The 14,926-nt window shown below is 42.7% G+C and overlaps 1 protein-coding gene across 1 annotated transcript in view; it reads right to left on the bottom strand.

Annotated features, from left to right (window-relative positions):
* LOC132250880 (cytochrome P450 2K6-like) overlaps positions 1-14,926 on the bottom strand; it is a 19,756-nt gene extending 4,830 nt beyond the window's left edge. The window contains exons 1-7 of the mRNA XM_059728723.1: positions 14,584-14,926; positions 11,249-11,411; positions 10,446-10,595; positions 8,142-8,302; positions 5,564-5,737; positions 3,706-3,847; positions 2,384-2,568 (exon numbers count right to left, since the gene is read on the bottom strand). Coding sequence (XP_059584706.1) covers positions 2,384-2,568; positions 3,706-3,847; positions 5,564-5,737; positions 8,142-8,302; positions 10,446-10,595; positions 11,249-11,411; positions 14,584-14,769 — 1,161 coding nt within the window. The 5' untranslated portion in view covers positions 14,770-14,926. The remainder of the gene's footprint in view (positions 1-2,383; positions 2,569-3,705; positions 3,848-5,563; positions 5,738-8,141; positions 8,303-10,445; positions 10,596-11,248; positions 11,412-14,583) is intronic.

Genomic DNA, 14,926 nt, shown 5'->3' with positions numbered 1-14,926 from the left:
AGGAACTGCAATAAATGTACCATATGAAAGGCATAAGGAATTACTGAATGTGGGAAGGGACACTCAGTGACACGATCCATGAGTTAGGCAAACTGACTTAAGTTGCCTCAATCATGGAAGATGGATAGTAAATTAATTAAAGTAAAACAAGCTTTGGGTGGACAATGGTGTAGAATAGGCCTGCTTTGCTGATTTGACTGTCAGGGAATCAATTTGTAGGGCCTGATCCATGAAGAAAGAATCAGTCTAGGAGAGGCCTTGAAATTGGCAGCTGGGAGCCAGTTCCCTAAAGAAGAAGTCAAATCAACATTGGGGAAGTGGTAAGGGTGGAGTGTAGGGGAGGTGGAGGCCCATGAATGAATTCCTCCAAAAGGCCCAGACTTATCACTCAGTGGAACAAGCTCCTTAACTAGAATAAGATCAGAGTCATGGCAGGTGAGAAAAAAATAACACCAGAGTGGATGGGGGATAGTGTTGACCCCTTCCTATCCTAATGTAATTTGCTGGGAAGATGCCAGGCTGGAGACGGCCCAGGCATTATAGCACCTACCCGAGACACAAGGTATATCATGTCTATTGATCTCCCAGCATCCAGAGAGCCAGTTATCTCATCATAGAAAGCAATCAGGGTATTCAGGCATGGCTTGCTCTCAATGAATCCATGCTGACTCTTCGTAACAATCTTCTTTTCCAAATGCTTAAAAATAAATTCCTCCTACTTCCCTTTCTTAAAAATGGGCACTATATTTGCCCTTCTTCAGTCAACTGGGACCTTTCCCAATTGCCATAAGATTTTAAAGATAATGGCCAGCTGCTCTATAATCACATCAGCCAACCCTCTCAGCACCCTTGGCTGCATCCCATCCAGCCCCAAGGACTTGTACACACCCAGCTTTCTTAAATAGTCCCTAACCTGTTTTTTCACCACTGAGGGCTGCTCACATGCTCCTCAAACTGTGTTGCCAGATGCAGTCATCTGGGAGCTGACCTTCCCTTTGAAGACTAAGGTAAAAACGGCATTTAGCACTTCAGCCTTTTCTACATCGTCTGTCACTAGTTTGCTGTCACTTTGCCTGATCTTCCTCTTGTTGGTGACATACTTATAGTAAGCCTTCTTGTTACCCTTCATTTCCCTTGTTAGCTGCAACTCCAACTGCATTTTGGCATGTCTGATTTCATCCTTGCAGGCCCAGGAAGTACTCTTATACTCCTCCCATGTCATTTGTCCAAGTATCCACTTCTTGTAAGGTTCTTTTTTGCATTTTCCTCATTGAAAGGTTCTCTGATAAACTAAGCTGGTCTTCTGCCATACTTGCTAGTCTGCCTGTGGATTGGGATAGTTCATTCCTGTGGCCTCAGTAAGGTTTCTTTAAAATACTACCAGCTCTCCTTGGGTCCTCTTCTCATCATACTGGCCTCCCAGGAGATCCTGCCCATCAGTTCCCTGAGTGAGTTTAAGTCTGCTTTTCTAAAGTTCCGGGTCCTTATTCTGATGCTCTCCTTTCTTCCTTTTCTCAGGACACTGAATTCAGTCATCTCATGGTCACCATTGCCCAAGTTGCCATCCATTTCTATATTCTCCACTTTGACCACTATGGTAATAGGCATTGACAAGTATAGCAATAAATCTTGATATTAGCACTGTTGCAAATACTACCATATCATTTCTGATTAATTCTAATTTAATAGCAAGCAACTAAGGAAGGAGCCTAAAAGCAGATGGGGTAACTGGACACTTGAAAACCCTGGGTGCATCTACACATGATCTGGAGTCACCTTCTCCCAGGCACATCATCTACATGTGCACCCAGGACCACAACATTTGGAGACAGGGCAAATCAGCCTCAATCTGGCAGAGAGTACAGGGGTCCAGGATGAGCCCTGGGATCCAGGTGGTGTTGGCAGGTGATGGAGGGTCTGGCTAGGACAAGAGAGTGACAAATGTGCTGGCTAGGCAACAGGCAGCTGTCGCACTTTAGCACCCTCATGCCCCAGCCAGCCCTGGCTACTCTCTACATCTGGGTTTCATCACATTTAATTAATATGCCATAAGATAGAACTGCCTCCAATGGTGCTATTTTATGGCAGAGTTAATTCATTTACTGTGCCCTAATACTTGCTCACATGTAGACAGTTACGCTTTACTGTTTAGCTAATTAGTTGACTTTGCAGTACAGTGCATGTGTAGATGCACCCTCCCAAGTAGCATGACGCTTGTGGCAGGGTATGAAACTGCTCTGATGGTGGCAAGGCAGTGGGTGCTGTTTTTGAAGCACTACCAGGGCTGGCACCTGGGGCTAGTGCCCCGATCACCCTCACTTTGTTTCATGACAGCCTAAAGGGGTAGGTATCACAAAGGACAATAGTCACTGAAGGTGCTCACCTTTGGGATGAAGTAGCCTTTGAAAGTGACATCCATGGTAGTTGCATGAGGCAAGTTCAATGGTGCAATATTTGCAAACCTCTGAATTTCATGGATAACTGCATCTGTGTAGGGCATTTTAGCTCGGTGTTCGATACGTGGTGGGTTTGATCCTACAACTCTGTCTATCTCATCATGGACTTTTTCTGTTAAAAACCATAAATGATGAAAAGGAGACCAGCATTCAAGGTTTTTTAAAGCTATATGAAAGATGCTCAGGTGCTTCTTGCTTTCCAGAAAGAATGGCATGCTGGCAATATTAGGCATTATGACATTTGCTTGGGAGTACCCAAACAGAATGGAGAGCTTCTAAAAACACACAAACAATCCACTTTATTTTCACTCATTAAACCCACTCAATACAGTGCCAACTAATAATGGCACTAATAATAAGGACCCCTACTGAACAAGAAGGAACCATTAGCGACAGCGGGGACAAGGCTGAGCTATTCCATTAGTTTTTTGCCTCAGTGTTCCTGAACAGGGCTCAAGATAAGTCTCCAAATGGGTTCTTAGATGGGTATCAGAAGGACACCAGCCTACCAACTGTAGATGCTGACTTGGTGCAGAGTCATTTGGATGAATTGGATGTGTTCAGGTCAGCAGGCCCAGATGAGCTACATCTGAGAGTACTGAAGGCCAGTGTCATAGCAGAACCACTGGCGCGTCTGTTTGAACACTTGTAGCTAGGGAGAGGCAGGCACAGCTGGGCGGCTACAGGGTCTCCCATGGCTTCTTCCACTGTGCCTGCTCTTCCCCAGGTGGGGGGAGCCACAGAAGAAGCCCCCATGGCTGTCCTGCCCGGTCCATCACCCGCCCGGCCCTAGCCTCCAGGCACTTTCCCTTTCATCCCTGGTTACTAGGGCTGTGTGAAATTTCAGCAGCTGCTTCATTTCAGAGGGGGCTGTGCCAGACTATTCCTGGGGCGTGCTCTTGAAACAACTGAATCATTTCCGAAATGTTTCAAATGATTTCTTTTCATTTTGGAGATGTTTCAGAGCCTTCTGTTTCATTTTGGATTCAATGTTTCAGGTGCCAACATGGGCCAAAACACCTCCAAAATGAAACAGCTGCTGAAATTTTGCACAGGCCTAGTAACCAGAGATGGAAGGGAAGGAAGAATATAACACATTTGCCCTGGATAAAGTGATACTACACATCCCCGTCTGTGCCTGACTCACAGATCTGTTCAAACTGTAGAGGTGGCTTTAGGTCTTAAGGTCCCAGTTCAATACCTGATGGTGGCTATCAGCCACTATCATGACTGTTATACAATCACTTACGTTGAATTTCGGGGTACTTCATCATTAGGAAGAGGCCCCAACGTAACGTGGTGGAAGTGGTCTCCATGCCAGCAACAAACAAATTGAACACAAGATTTTTTAAACTGTCATTATGAAAATATTCCTTCGTGACATTTTTCTCCTGAAAAAAAAATTAAATTGAACTAAATGATCTCCAGTGGAAAGTTGCAGCTTAACAAACGTATACATATTTACTAAACAATTAAGGCCAAGTTAGACTAAGTTTAGGTTGTTTCTCCAGCCGCAGTCACAAACTGCTTCATGTTAACATGTAAACATTCTCTGCCAGATAAATTTGTGGCTTTAATAGCACAATTATTGAAAGACTTTGCAAGGTTGAACCAGTCAGCAGAACATTCTTGGCAAAGTAATTTGTCTGGTCAAAATGTCATGTAAAGATATACAATAGCAAAAAAAAGACACATTTTTTGCTAATTTGAAGATTGGGTGGCCAATGGTTGCTTCTCCTGAACAATTTTCAGTCATTATTTTCTTTTTTTTCTCCATGTGTTTGCATCTCTTGGCTCTCCTTTGCTAATTACTTAGATTTTAAACTTGAGGAAATTTAATGTTTTTTTTTTCTGTTTTTTCCCCACTCTAATAAAACCTAGTGAAGTAAGGTCCTAGCACCCAATTAGCTACTGTTTGTAATGGTTATAGTAATACCAATTGATACTAGCAATGGGAGGAGAAAAACATTAATAAGATGACCATTTCGAATTGATCATAATTGACAAAAATAGTTCAAATTTGGAATCTCTCTAGATTCATCCTTTAAGCATAGCTTTTAGAAGAGCAAGTTTCACATTATAGAATGAATGAACACATTCCTGGCAACTGAAATTAACCCAGAAACACTCTACTAGCAACAAGAGAGACTGGGCTCGAATCCATGAGATCTGCATGTGTCAGGCTTTATGCCACTGAAATCAACAGAGCCATGCTGATCTTCTGGTAGGATTGGGATGAGATTTGTCAGGTTTAATGATCAAAGTGGTATGGATTACACATCATCCCTGCCTTTAATTAAAAGAGTTGCATCAAGGAATTATGGTCTTTTATGGAATCATGCAGCATAAGCAACAGCTTTATGCATGCTGGTCCCTGTAACCTGACAGCTCTGTTTCAATGGTGTTTATGCTACCTCAACCATCCCTCAATTCTCTCAGATTCTGCTCCCCCAAACTGGAGAACTGATGGAGAACTGGGGAGCCAGGCACCTGGACTGACTGCCTGAGAGAGAGCTGGGGAGCCGAGCAGTGGCTGGGGACCTTGAGTGAGATGGATAATCATGGTGGACCTGTGGCTGAGATGAGCAACTGAGGGAGAGCCATAACAGAGCAGGTAGCCATGAAGGACCTGCAAGGGAGATGGAAAGCCATGGGAGAATTGCTGAGGAGCCTTTGGGGGAGTGGGGAGCCATGGAAGAGCCATACAAAAGCCACTGGAGAGCCAGACAGCTGCGGGGAAGACTTGCAAGCTCGTAGCCATGCCCTACTCATATAGTTGGAGATGGTCCTGCTTTGAGCAGGAGTTGGACAAGTGGAGGTCCCTTCCAACCCTAATTGTCTTTAATACTATGATTACAAACTTGTCTGCCCTCTACAGCAGATCAGATCTGTGCAGCTCAGAGAAAGTATTATCCTTAATACCACATAACAGGACACAGAGTTAGCACATGTGAATCGTAATGTCTATCAGCACCCCTATTTATGTAATGCAGTTAGTTTGGTAGGTAGGTACTTTGCCAAAGCTAAAGTTCTATGCAATATGCTTTCAGTTTCAAGACAGAAGAATGAAATGCACAAGTATGAAGAAGATCTAAAGACTGATTTACCTCCTGCTGTTTTATGAGGAATACATCAATAAGACTTCGTTGATCATTTTTGTCCAGTTTTTTGAGGTGTTTCATGAAAGTAACCTGTGCAAAAGCATAAAACTCATCTCTGTTTTGAATAATAGTCCTGTAAGCCTTCAGTAGGAATCCAAGTGCTGGGCATATATTATAGATCTAAAAATAAAAGAGATGGCAGAACATAGGTGGAAGTAGAGAAAACACTTAACCCTCCTAGTGGATTTGCCAATGGTCTGAAAGTAATTCAGAAAAGCAAATAAATGTTGTAATGCCTGGTTTCCAGACTGGCTATCAGGGGTGTGAGAAGCTCAAATGTGTTTGGAGTGGGGGTGGGATGTGAGCAGTTCAAAAGCCCTCACTTATACAGTGTCTTTTTTTATATATGGGAGCCATAGAGGAGAAGCAATAATTCTAGGCCTACCCTCACCAGTCTGGGCATATCTACAAGTTGCCCTACGGTGACATTGTTACTGCACCATGCTTTAGTACTTCATTTTGCAAGTACTTAAGCATGGCACAGTAACCACCGATACTATGTTTGTACACATGGCACATGGTTAATTTTTGCCCCTACTTTACTATAACGGCGCTTTAAAATAGAGGAGCGCACCACTATGGAGAAGTAGCTGCTAATCACATGTAGACTCACATGTGGACTCACGTCAGACCATATGGTGACGTAGCATATCACTACAGTGACACAGGGTAACGTTTATGTGTGCCCTCTGATTCTGACAAGTTCATTTCAGACACTGGATCATTCATTAAGCAGTTGAACACGTGAACTAAGAGCTAGAACATGTTTGTTTGATTAGAGTCTGGATAATGTGAATGTATAACGTGAAGGTTTTATGAAAAGGTTCTACATACAATTTTGACAAAAATCGCAACCCCTTAGTAGCAGAGTAGTCAGCTCTGCTTCTTTCAGAGACTATTGTTTCCCTCGGTGTGACAGAGATGGATCTGCTCGTATATAATGCTGTGAGTACTGTCTATATTTATGTGTTACCTCATTCTTGAGAGAAGCCATATAATTTATACTGGGATAATGGAATAAGCATTATTTACTACAGTTCCTGAATTCAGTTTAAGTGAACAAGCAGAAGCAAAGAAGCAACTCCTATACAGTTTCTCAGAAAAGAGCATTTGATATGAGATGATTGTTAACTTAAACAATATTATCTTCCCCATCAACCTATGCTTTGCGAGGATGGGGGAGATCAAAATGAACCTAAACAGTTGGGAGCCCATAAAGTAGGATAGGGGTGGCCAGTGACCTCTCTAGGCCACTCCCATCAGTTCATTGTCCTGTCGAGGAAGAAAGCAGGAAAGAGCATATAGCCCCCTGAGTGGGAAAAATTCTTTGTTCCATTCCCTTGTCCTCAGATTTTTTCCTGTACTTTAGTCAGTGACTATATAATGAGACCTAAATAACCAGTTCATGGAAGAAAGCGCAAGATGCCATGATCACAGCTGATCATCTTGTTCACTAGGATGTGAAGTCCTGCCCTTTCTCCCTTGCTGTTCTTCTAGCTCCACAAACAGCACAGTATCCATTAAGTGGGGGTTCAGTGTCAATAAGAAATGTGCCCATCTCGCTCTCCCCAAATACCCCCATCCCACACCCTCTCGCCATGTAGAGCTTGGGGTTAAGGCACATTCTTCAGAAGTAGGGTAGGAAGATTTGATTTTCCTCAGGCTGAGAAAAGCCAGGTATCTTGTTTCCTGGATTAGTGCTCTACTACTCACTATAACATTATGGATAAGGTAGGCAGCAGTGCCAGCACCCTGATATGCTTTCAGTTAGGTACAGCCGCCCAGAAGGGGACTCAGCACTCTGGATTCTGCATGGATACAAATGAAATGCCTAATGTCCAGCCCTAGATTCGATAAATAAGTTCCAGAAGTTCAAGCAGACCCATGTACCCAGTATACTTGTGATGCTGCTCTGGAGTCATCCCCAATATCTGCTCTTAAATATATTGGGTTCCAGGGTCTTAAAGGAGGCTGCAGAGGGACCCCTTGGAGTAGCCACAGTGGCATGTTTTGGGGTTTGAAGTGTGCCAATGGGAGTGGGTGAGCTGTGATAGGGTGGGTGAGGGTACAGCAGGAACATTTGTCACATCGTGCTGCTTCCACGGTCTAGCACTGCCCAAGTTATCTCCATTCACTGTGTAAGAAAGGTAGGTATCAAACTGTCTTTCTCAGGAATCACAATTCTGAGGTCAGGTGGCTCATTTTTTTAGAGCTGTGATGCCTAAATCAGAGATGCCTCAGGGGCCAGTCTAGGTTTGGCCATTCATCTTTGTGTCTCATCTTTTCCTATTTTGAATGAGGAAAATAGTAGCTCACTGGGAATTTGTTAGAATAAATCTGTGAATACTTGGTGGATATCCAGCTTCTATGATGGTCTCTGCAGGGGCAGATTTCTAGATAGGTCTATGTATCATCCTCTCATTAGCGGCACTTTTTCTGATTAGGTGACATGATTTCATTATGTTGCATAGTGCAGAGTTATATGTGTGTATTTGAAAAGCAACATTAAAATGACCAAAAGTACCGCAATTGAGGGACTCCCAAGAAGCCTGATATTTTCATTTATCAAAGTTATGAGTCTTATGAATCGGGGGCCTTCATAGTCAAACCGCTCTCCGATTAGTATTGATACAATGATATTAGCGACTGCCCCATTCACTATTGTGATGGTCTCAAAGGGCTTTCCTGGAAAAAAAAAGAAAACATTCAAATGGAAGAAGAGATTATGCAAACATTATAATTAATAGTAAATTGTTATTATTATGAAAGTAGTTCATAGAGGCCCCAGACATGATCGGGACACCATTGTGGTAGGCATCATATGAACACCTCAGAAGAAATACCCCTTGCCCAAAGTCACAGATGAGGTCTTGGTGCAGCCAGGAACTCAGCCCTTGGGGTCTGGATTCTCACCCACAGCCTTAACTGCCGGTATAGTTATGGTTAAGCTGCCGTGTGTTGGCTGTTCACCAGGCTGCTATGCTCAGACTAGGTGTTTGTAAGCTTCCCAGTGCCTGGCTAGGTTCCTGGAACTATCTGTTTCTTTGATCCATAGATTCACTTTCAGGACTCATAGTTTTTCTCTGGCCTCCCTGCTGGGAACTGAGGGTCCACGGTCCATCTTCCTTTACATCCCCAAACTGATACTGAGCAGGTAAGAGATGCTAACAGCTTAAGCACATCTTCCACAGTGCTTCAGGTTGGTTTACAATTGAACTATTTAGGACAGTTGATGCTATTGAAGACAGAGAGAGTAACCTTCTTCTCCCCTGCTCAAGTCCCTGAGAAACCCTCTACTCATTTACCTTTGCAACACCTCTTCATTTTAACCTTAAGCATATCCACAAACAGTAGTGAAGAGTGGGAGGATTCACCCATCTAGTGAATTAAGTTTTTTTGAAAAATTGGAAGGGTGGAATAGGATTGGACTTGCCCATGAAACTGCCTAAGCACCACCTAGATGTGTAATGGATGTAATAAGAACTGGCCCCGAGATGGTGGAGGGGATTCTACATTCAACCATAAGAGCATACACATCTAAAGAGATCATCCAATCAAGCCAAATCCACCACAAAATGGTCTGTAATAGTATAACATCAGATTGTCATAATTTACAGCCATGGTAAAAAAGTTGTCAGAAGTAAGAATGGGTGAGGCTGAGGAGAGCTGTATACTGTGCCCCCTATTCACACGTATCATTCGGCCAAATGCAGTTAGGGTGACAGTCCAGTTGTCCCTCTTCATCTAAGTAGACATTATTTGTATTTTTAACACTTTCACACCCAGAGCTTTTCTATTGTGTTAGCACAGCCAGGTACATATGGACAGTGGCATGACTACATGGCTGGACAGACTGAGTATAGTGGTGTACACCATAACTTGTACACATGCCGCTTGTGGACACAAACCACTTTAGATTTCTCACTCCAAAGGTCACTAGATGTCACTAAGAATATTAACTCAGGTGAACATTAACTCAGGTAAGAAAATAACTTGCAGTGAGTTTTGGATGAATGCACTGTCAAGGACCTAGGAAGGCTAGAATTTGTTTTACGAAACTGAATAAGAAATGCCCATTAAATTATAATCACTGCAGGCATAGTGAATGATCTTTGATTATTTTTTGTTGAGTTCATTGTATTCTTAATATATAATATAAGAAATTAATGCATATTCCAATAAAGTTATATGTTTTCTTCAATCTGAAACTGAGTAATATATTAGTAAAACTTTAATTTCTTTGTAAATGGTGAAAAAATATGTTGTGTTATATATGAAGATACACCCATCTCCCCCCCTCCGCATTTTCAGAATCCGAGATCTACCCATGAACAAAGGTGCTTGTTTCATTGGTATCTACTTCCTATTTCAATCACTCTGAACTGATGACAAGTTCTTACTAACAGAAGAATTGCAGTTGAAGGGGCATTTTTTCCCCATCAATGTCACACTCCCATTCAAGTTTTCTGTATTAGAGGGCCTGGGATATGATCTGGATCCCAAAGATTAGGGATGGAGCATGGAGCTCGTGCGTGTCCCTGCAGGCAGGGGAATGGAGCATGGAGAAGGACTGTGGTCACAAACATCCAATGTTCTAAGTCTGGCTGGAAGAGAAAGAGAAATAATGCCCAAGAAAAGGAGAGAGCAATCACTGTTAAAAAAACTCTTGCTGCTTCATAAAATGCCTACTATTTCTCCTTCAAATACTTGCTAAAAAAAGATGCCAGCAAAACCAATGGCCTTTCCTACCAAGGTGGAAGTTTGACTGTGCATCTCTTGGGGCATAAACTGATATTTTAGAGTTCTGTGAAGTTAAAAACCTTCCCACCTTTATAAGATTCAAACCTTTCTGTCAGAAATTCACACTCTTCAACAATCCGGTCCTCAATAGCTCTCTTGCCCATTCCAAAGTCTCGTAAGGTTGAGAGTGCAAATCTTCGCATCACTTTCCAGTTTTCACCACGTGCAAAAGCAACACCTGAAGTGAAGGGAAGATTTCAAGTCAGACAAATAACAGAAATGATGAAAACATTGGGGGGGGGAGGGGGAAATGTTATGAAAGTATTTTTTGAAACTGTTCCTAGTGATTTCAGTGCAGTTATTTTGATTAGAATTCAAAATTATGATGTGCATTTTCATTGAAAGGCTTGGAGAACCATGTCCTATGATGATAAATTAACTAAGTATTTATAAATTAAGCAGTCAAAATACTGAAAATAGTTTCTTGCTGATACCTTTATTTGCTAATCATTTTTGTAGTACTATACATTTGCTGAAAAGATTGACTGAAGTTCTTTAAGTTAGAATATACAAAACCATATTTACAGAGATTTACAATCACCCGTCCAAGCAAAACTGTCCATAAAATTTTCAACTAAGGCTGGGTCAAATGGAAAGTTGACACTCCAAGTGACATTAGTTACTTTCCTTATCCCTGCTATCACTTACACCAGTTTCACCCTTGAAAAAGCCCCTTGTCTTCATTGAACTTACTCCCAGTTTATACTAATTTACAAGGATATTGGACTGAATAGATGCACTACCATCCAAAATACTCCCTGCTTCTAACAGGAAACTTTTTCTGCTTCCTTGAGTCAGGTAAATTCATAAGTAAGAAGAAAACTAAGTCACCATATCCTCCCATTAGTTCTTCAAATATCGGGACTTCAGCTCTCTCTGCAAAAGCATCTGCCTGGTTCACGAGAGCTTCCTTCACTGTCTTGTAGCCTGATAGCACCACCATTTTCTCCAAGCCCATCTGGATGCTGAAGACTGGGCCATAGGTTTTTGACAGCTTAAACAGGAACAAAATTAAAAGTATAGGAAGATGAATGTAAGTCAGAGATGGTTCAATCCTGTTATTCTGACTTGAGTATACATTAGGGAAAATGTTATTGTTTCCTACGTGTGGAGAAAAAAGAACCTACACTAAAAGTCTGGATGGTACCAGGTCAATTATCGAGCTAACTATATCTAAGCAGCAAAATCTTTCCTGGGGTTCCATTGGGCTATATGATATATTAACATAGTTCCTGTTATAGTTTATAATCTCAGTCAACCAGAACAGATCAGTAGAATAAAAATTGAACATTAGTTGATAGCAACTGGGAGCAGCTTGGATGGGTATGGATGAGGGAACAGGAACCAGTTGTTGCTTGCTGGAGTGGAGTTCAACCTATGGGACCCATGACACAACTTAGAGCAGTCTTGAGGTTGCTGTAAGGGACACTGGTTGGATTAGTTCACAGCCATACACATCGTATGTACTGGAGCATAGCAGCACTCCCCATTCATTTCTCTGCTCAATTTGTGCATGGGGCAGTGTTTCTCTGTTCAAGTCAGCTGCAGGCTCCTCCCTGGTGAACCCTATGCCATTAGCCCTACATCCAAGTTATCCTGGTTTTGTGTTTGAAGTCCCAACCCTGCTTCTCAGGGGTATGAGTAGACGAAATGAGGGGCATGTGTGCATGACACCTTAAAGCAGGTTATAAGGTTTTGCAACACTTTAATGGCATTGGTGTTTGCATGAGTCGGCAGTGTATTGTGCATTAATTCCAGTCACTGTAGCACATTTGGCAGCATAATCTGCCTTAAATAACTTTGGGGCCCAGCAAACTAAAACACCCCCAAGGAGTTTTCATTTGCTGCCCTACAGCCATGGAGTGAAGCACCAGGCTCCATGCGGCTCAGGGGCTGTGCAGACAGCCCATGTAGGCAGCCTGGCAGAAGCCTGGGAAGGCAGGCTCCACTGAAGAAAACCAAAAAGATCAGGCAAGCCTGATCTTTTTTTTTCCTCCCCTGGAGAGATCCCTCCTGCTTCCATGAGCAGCGTGAGCACCCGGTCCTTCCCTCCGCAGCTGCGGTGCACACCAGGACTGCCCTAGATGGCTGCCTGCAGGCGGGTGCCACCTGCGGGAGGCAAAACCGCTGTTGTGGAGGAAAGCACCAGGTCCCCCACCTTCCTGCAGCCCAGGGACCACTTAACCTGCCAGCAGCTCACCCTCCCCTCCTCACTGCCAGAAAGGCAGGTAAGACATGGGTGTACGTGACATGGGAATTTACCTCGGCCTAACTCGAAGTGGTGTTTTAAAAAACCCACTGCTTCAATTTTGGTGAAGTAAGCCCCCATTTTATCTACACACACCCCAGGTTACTATTTATTTTGTTCTGTTCACCTCGGCTATTCAGCTGAAAAAGCCTTCACTACCTTTACCATTTAAAAGAGGCAACAAGAAGCTTACTTTTCAGAGCTTTTCTTTAGGATTGAACATATTGCAATTGCATGTTCCCCATATATCTATATACAAACCAGATTTCACAGGCCTGATTTGGCTAAACTTGAATTTGACATATTTGTACATGAGACATTTTTGCATACTTGAATGCCAGTGTGCCTGACTGTCCTCATAGATAAGTCCGTTTCACTGTTTGCACTTCATCTCGGAAAGGAGTTGCACAAACAAACACAAAATAATTATTCAACAGTAGCAGATGTACAGTTATTGTTCAATGATTCAAGCTGAATATTCAATATATGCCATAGCACAGAACTAGTTACAATGATATAAAATCCAGAATAATTTTTTCTAGCATTGGTGCAGTTCTGATTTATGCTGGGATAGCTGCAACCAGAATTTGGTAAAAGTCTGTTCTCAGGTCATTTTAAATGTTTGTATGGAATTTGAGTAGAAAGTTTCACCATATACTTATCTACATGGTAGGTATGGGACTGAATTTTTAACTGAATAAGCACATTGGGACAAATATTCTAGTGGAGGCAGGGGATGTAATATGGTCTGGTTAATTTTGAAGAAGTGGAAGTATAATCTTGCCTGGTTAGACAGACGTGGCTGTACCTTTCTATTTTTTTTTTTTTTTCAGGATACATGCATTTTGCAGGGGTTTTGTTCTATATAAACTCTACTGTGCTCTGTAAATGTGATGAGACATGGGACGTGTGGCCCTGAGAGTGCCAGTGCTGCTATAGATACTGAACTAAATTTAGGCTTGCAGAAGTAATTAGAGTGCACTGGGAAAGGTCTTCTGTCTAAAGCCCCAGTCTGAAAGGAGAGACCAGTGAAACAGGGGTGTGTTTGGGAAGGCCATGGAGGGGTTAGAGGTACAGCTGGCTCCTATTTGGTGGCAGCAAGTGCTGCACTGTGTGTTGGGGGATACACACTACCTAAGGACGTTCACAAATCCACAGTCAGTGTTAACGGCAGTGAAGGAAAATATTGTAGAAGGAAAAAGAAAACAGGCAAAAGAGGCTCGAATGTCCATTCAGAAAGAAGATAATGAAAGTTAAGACAGTAACATTGGGTTATAAAGAGCTGTAAAATTGTCAGTGTGTGGAGCTAAGTGGAGAGAACATGAACTTCTTTGGAGCTGGCAACAGCAGAACAGGTGAACTAATTGTACACAAGGGGCACATCCAGATGAGTGTGCACATGCACTTTGAGGTGCCTCAAAGGCTTTTGAGGAACCACAAAATGGCCATGGAGCATGCGAATGGGTTCTCCGCACTATATATTTGCAGTGTGGAGGCAAAATTAGATACCAGGAACTCCTAGTACTGGTACTGAAACACGAGCCCTGCCCACCCGCTCCCAGCGATCATCCACTAAGCCTGCAACTGAGATGGTGACACCTGCCCCCCCACTCAACCATTGCTCTTGCAATGGTTGTCTCTGGCCTGCTTGAGACCAGTGGCAAGGGCATTACTACTGTACCTTCACTACCTCAATTCTGTGTTTGAAGAGTGCCGTGAGTTCAGTGGCCATCTCAAGTGTGGCATACACCACTTCAGACAAGCCCCTAATATTAGGACTAAAACAAAGGTAGTGTCCAAAAGTAGAATAGATGGATTTCCACGGGGAAATAAGATTTCCCTTAGATTAGATTATTACATGTCTTACCCTCTGTCCCTTGCGCAGTGTTGTGATAACAGAAACAGCAGGAAGATTTACCTTATGAAGAGTACGGTAAGGTCTCTTCAGATCCATGATGTGTAGATTTCCAATGATGGGCATGGGCCATGGTCCGGGGGGGAAATCCTTATTGATGCTGCCATTTGGGAAATGCCCAATTTTCATAATAAACATAAAAATCAAGGCAAACAGCACAAATATCAGAATGGGACCAGTCCAATCCATTTCCCTTCAGCAGGGGTTTGACTGGGGATGTTAAAATGTAAGAGTTAAAAAAAGTAGTGACTGCCTATTGGCAGAACCCTGGGAGCAACTTGAAGCCCACAGGCCACTGCATAAATGCTGTGTGTATTGAAAGATTTAAACTTTCTTGTGAATGCAA

This window comes from Alligator mississippiensis, chromosome 1 (genome assembly GCF_030867095.1).
Source record: "Alligator mississippiensis isolate rAllMis1 chromosome 1, rAllMis1, whole genome shotgun sequence".
NCBI lineage: Eukaryota > Metazoa > Chordata > Crocodylia > Alligatoridae > Alligator > Alligator mississippiensis.
The sequence above is the reverse complement of the archived record's forward strand: the minus strand, read 5'-3'. Positions and strand labels throughout refer to the sequence as shown.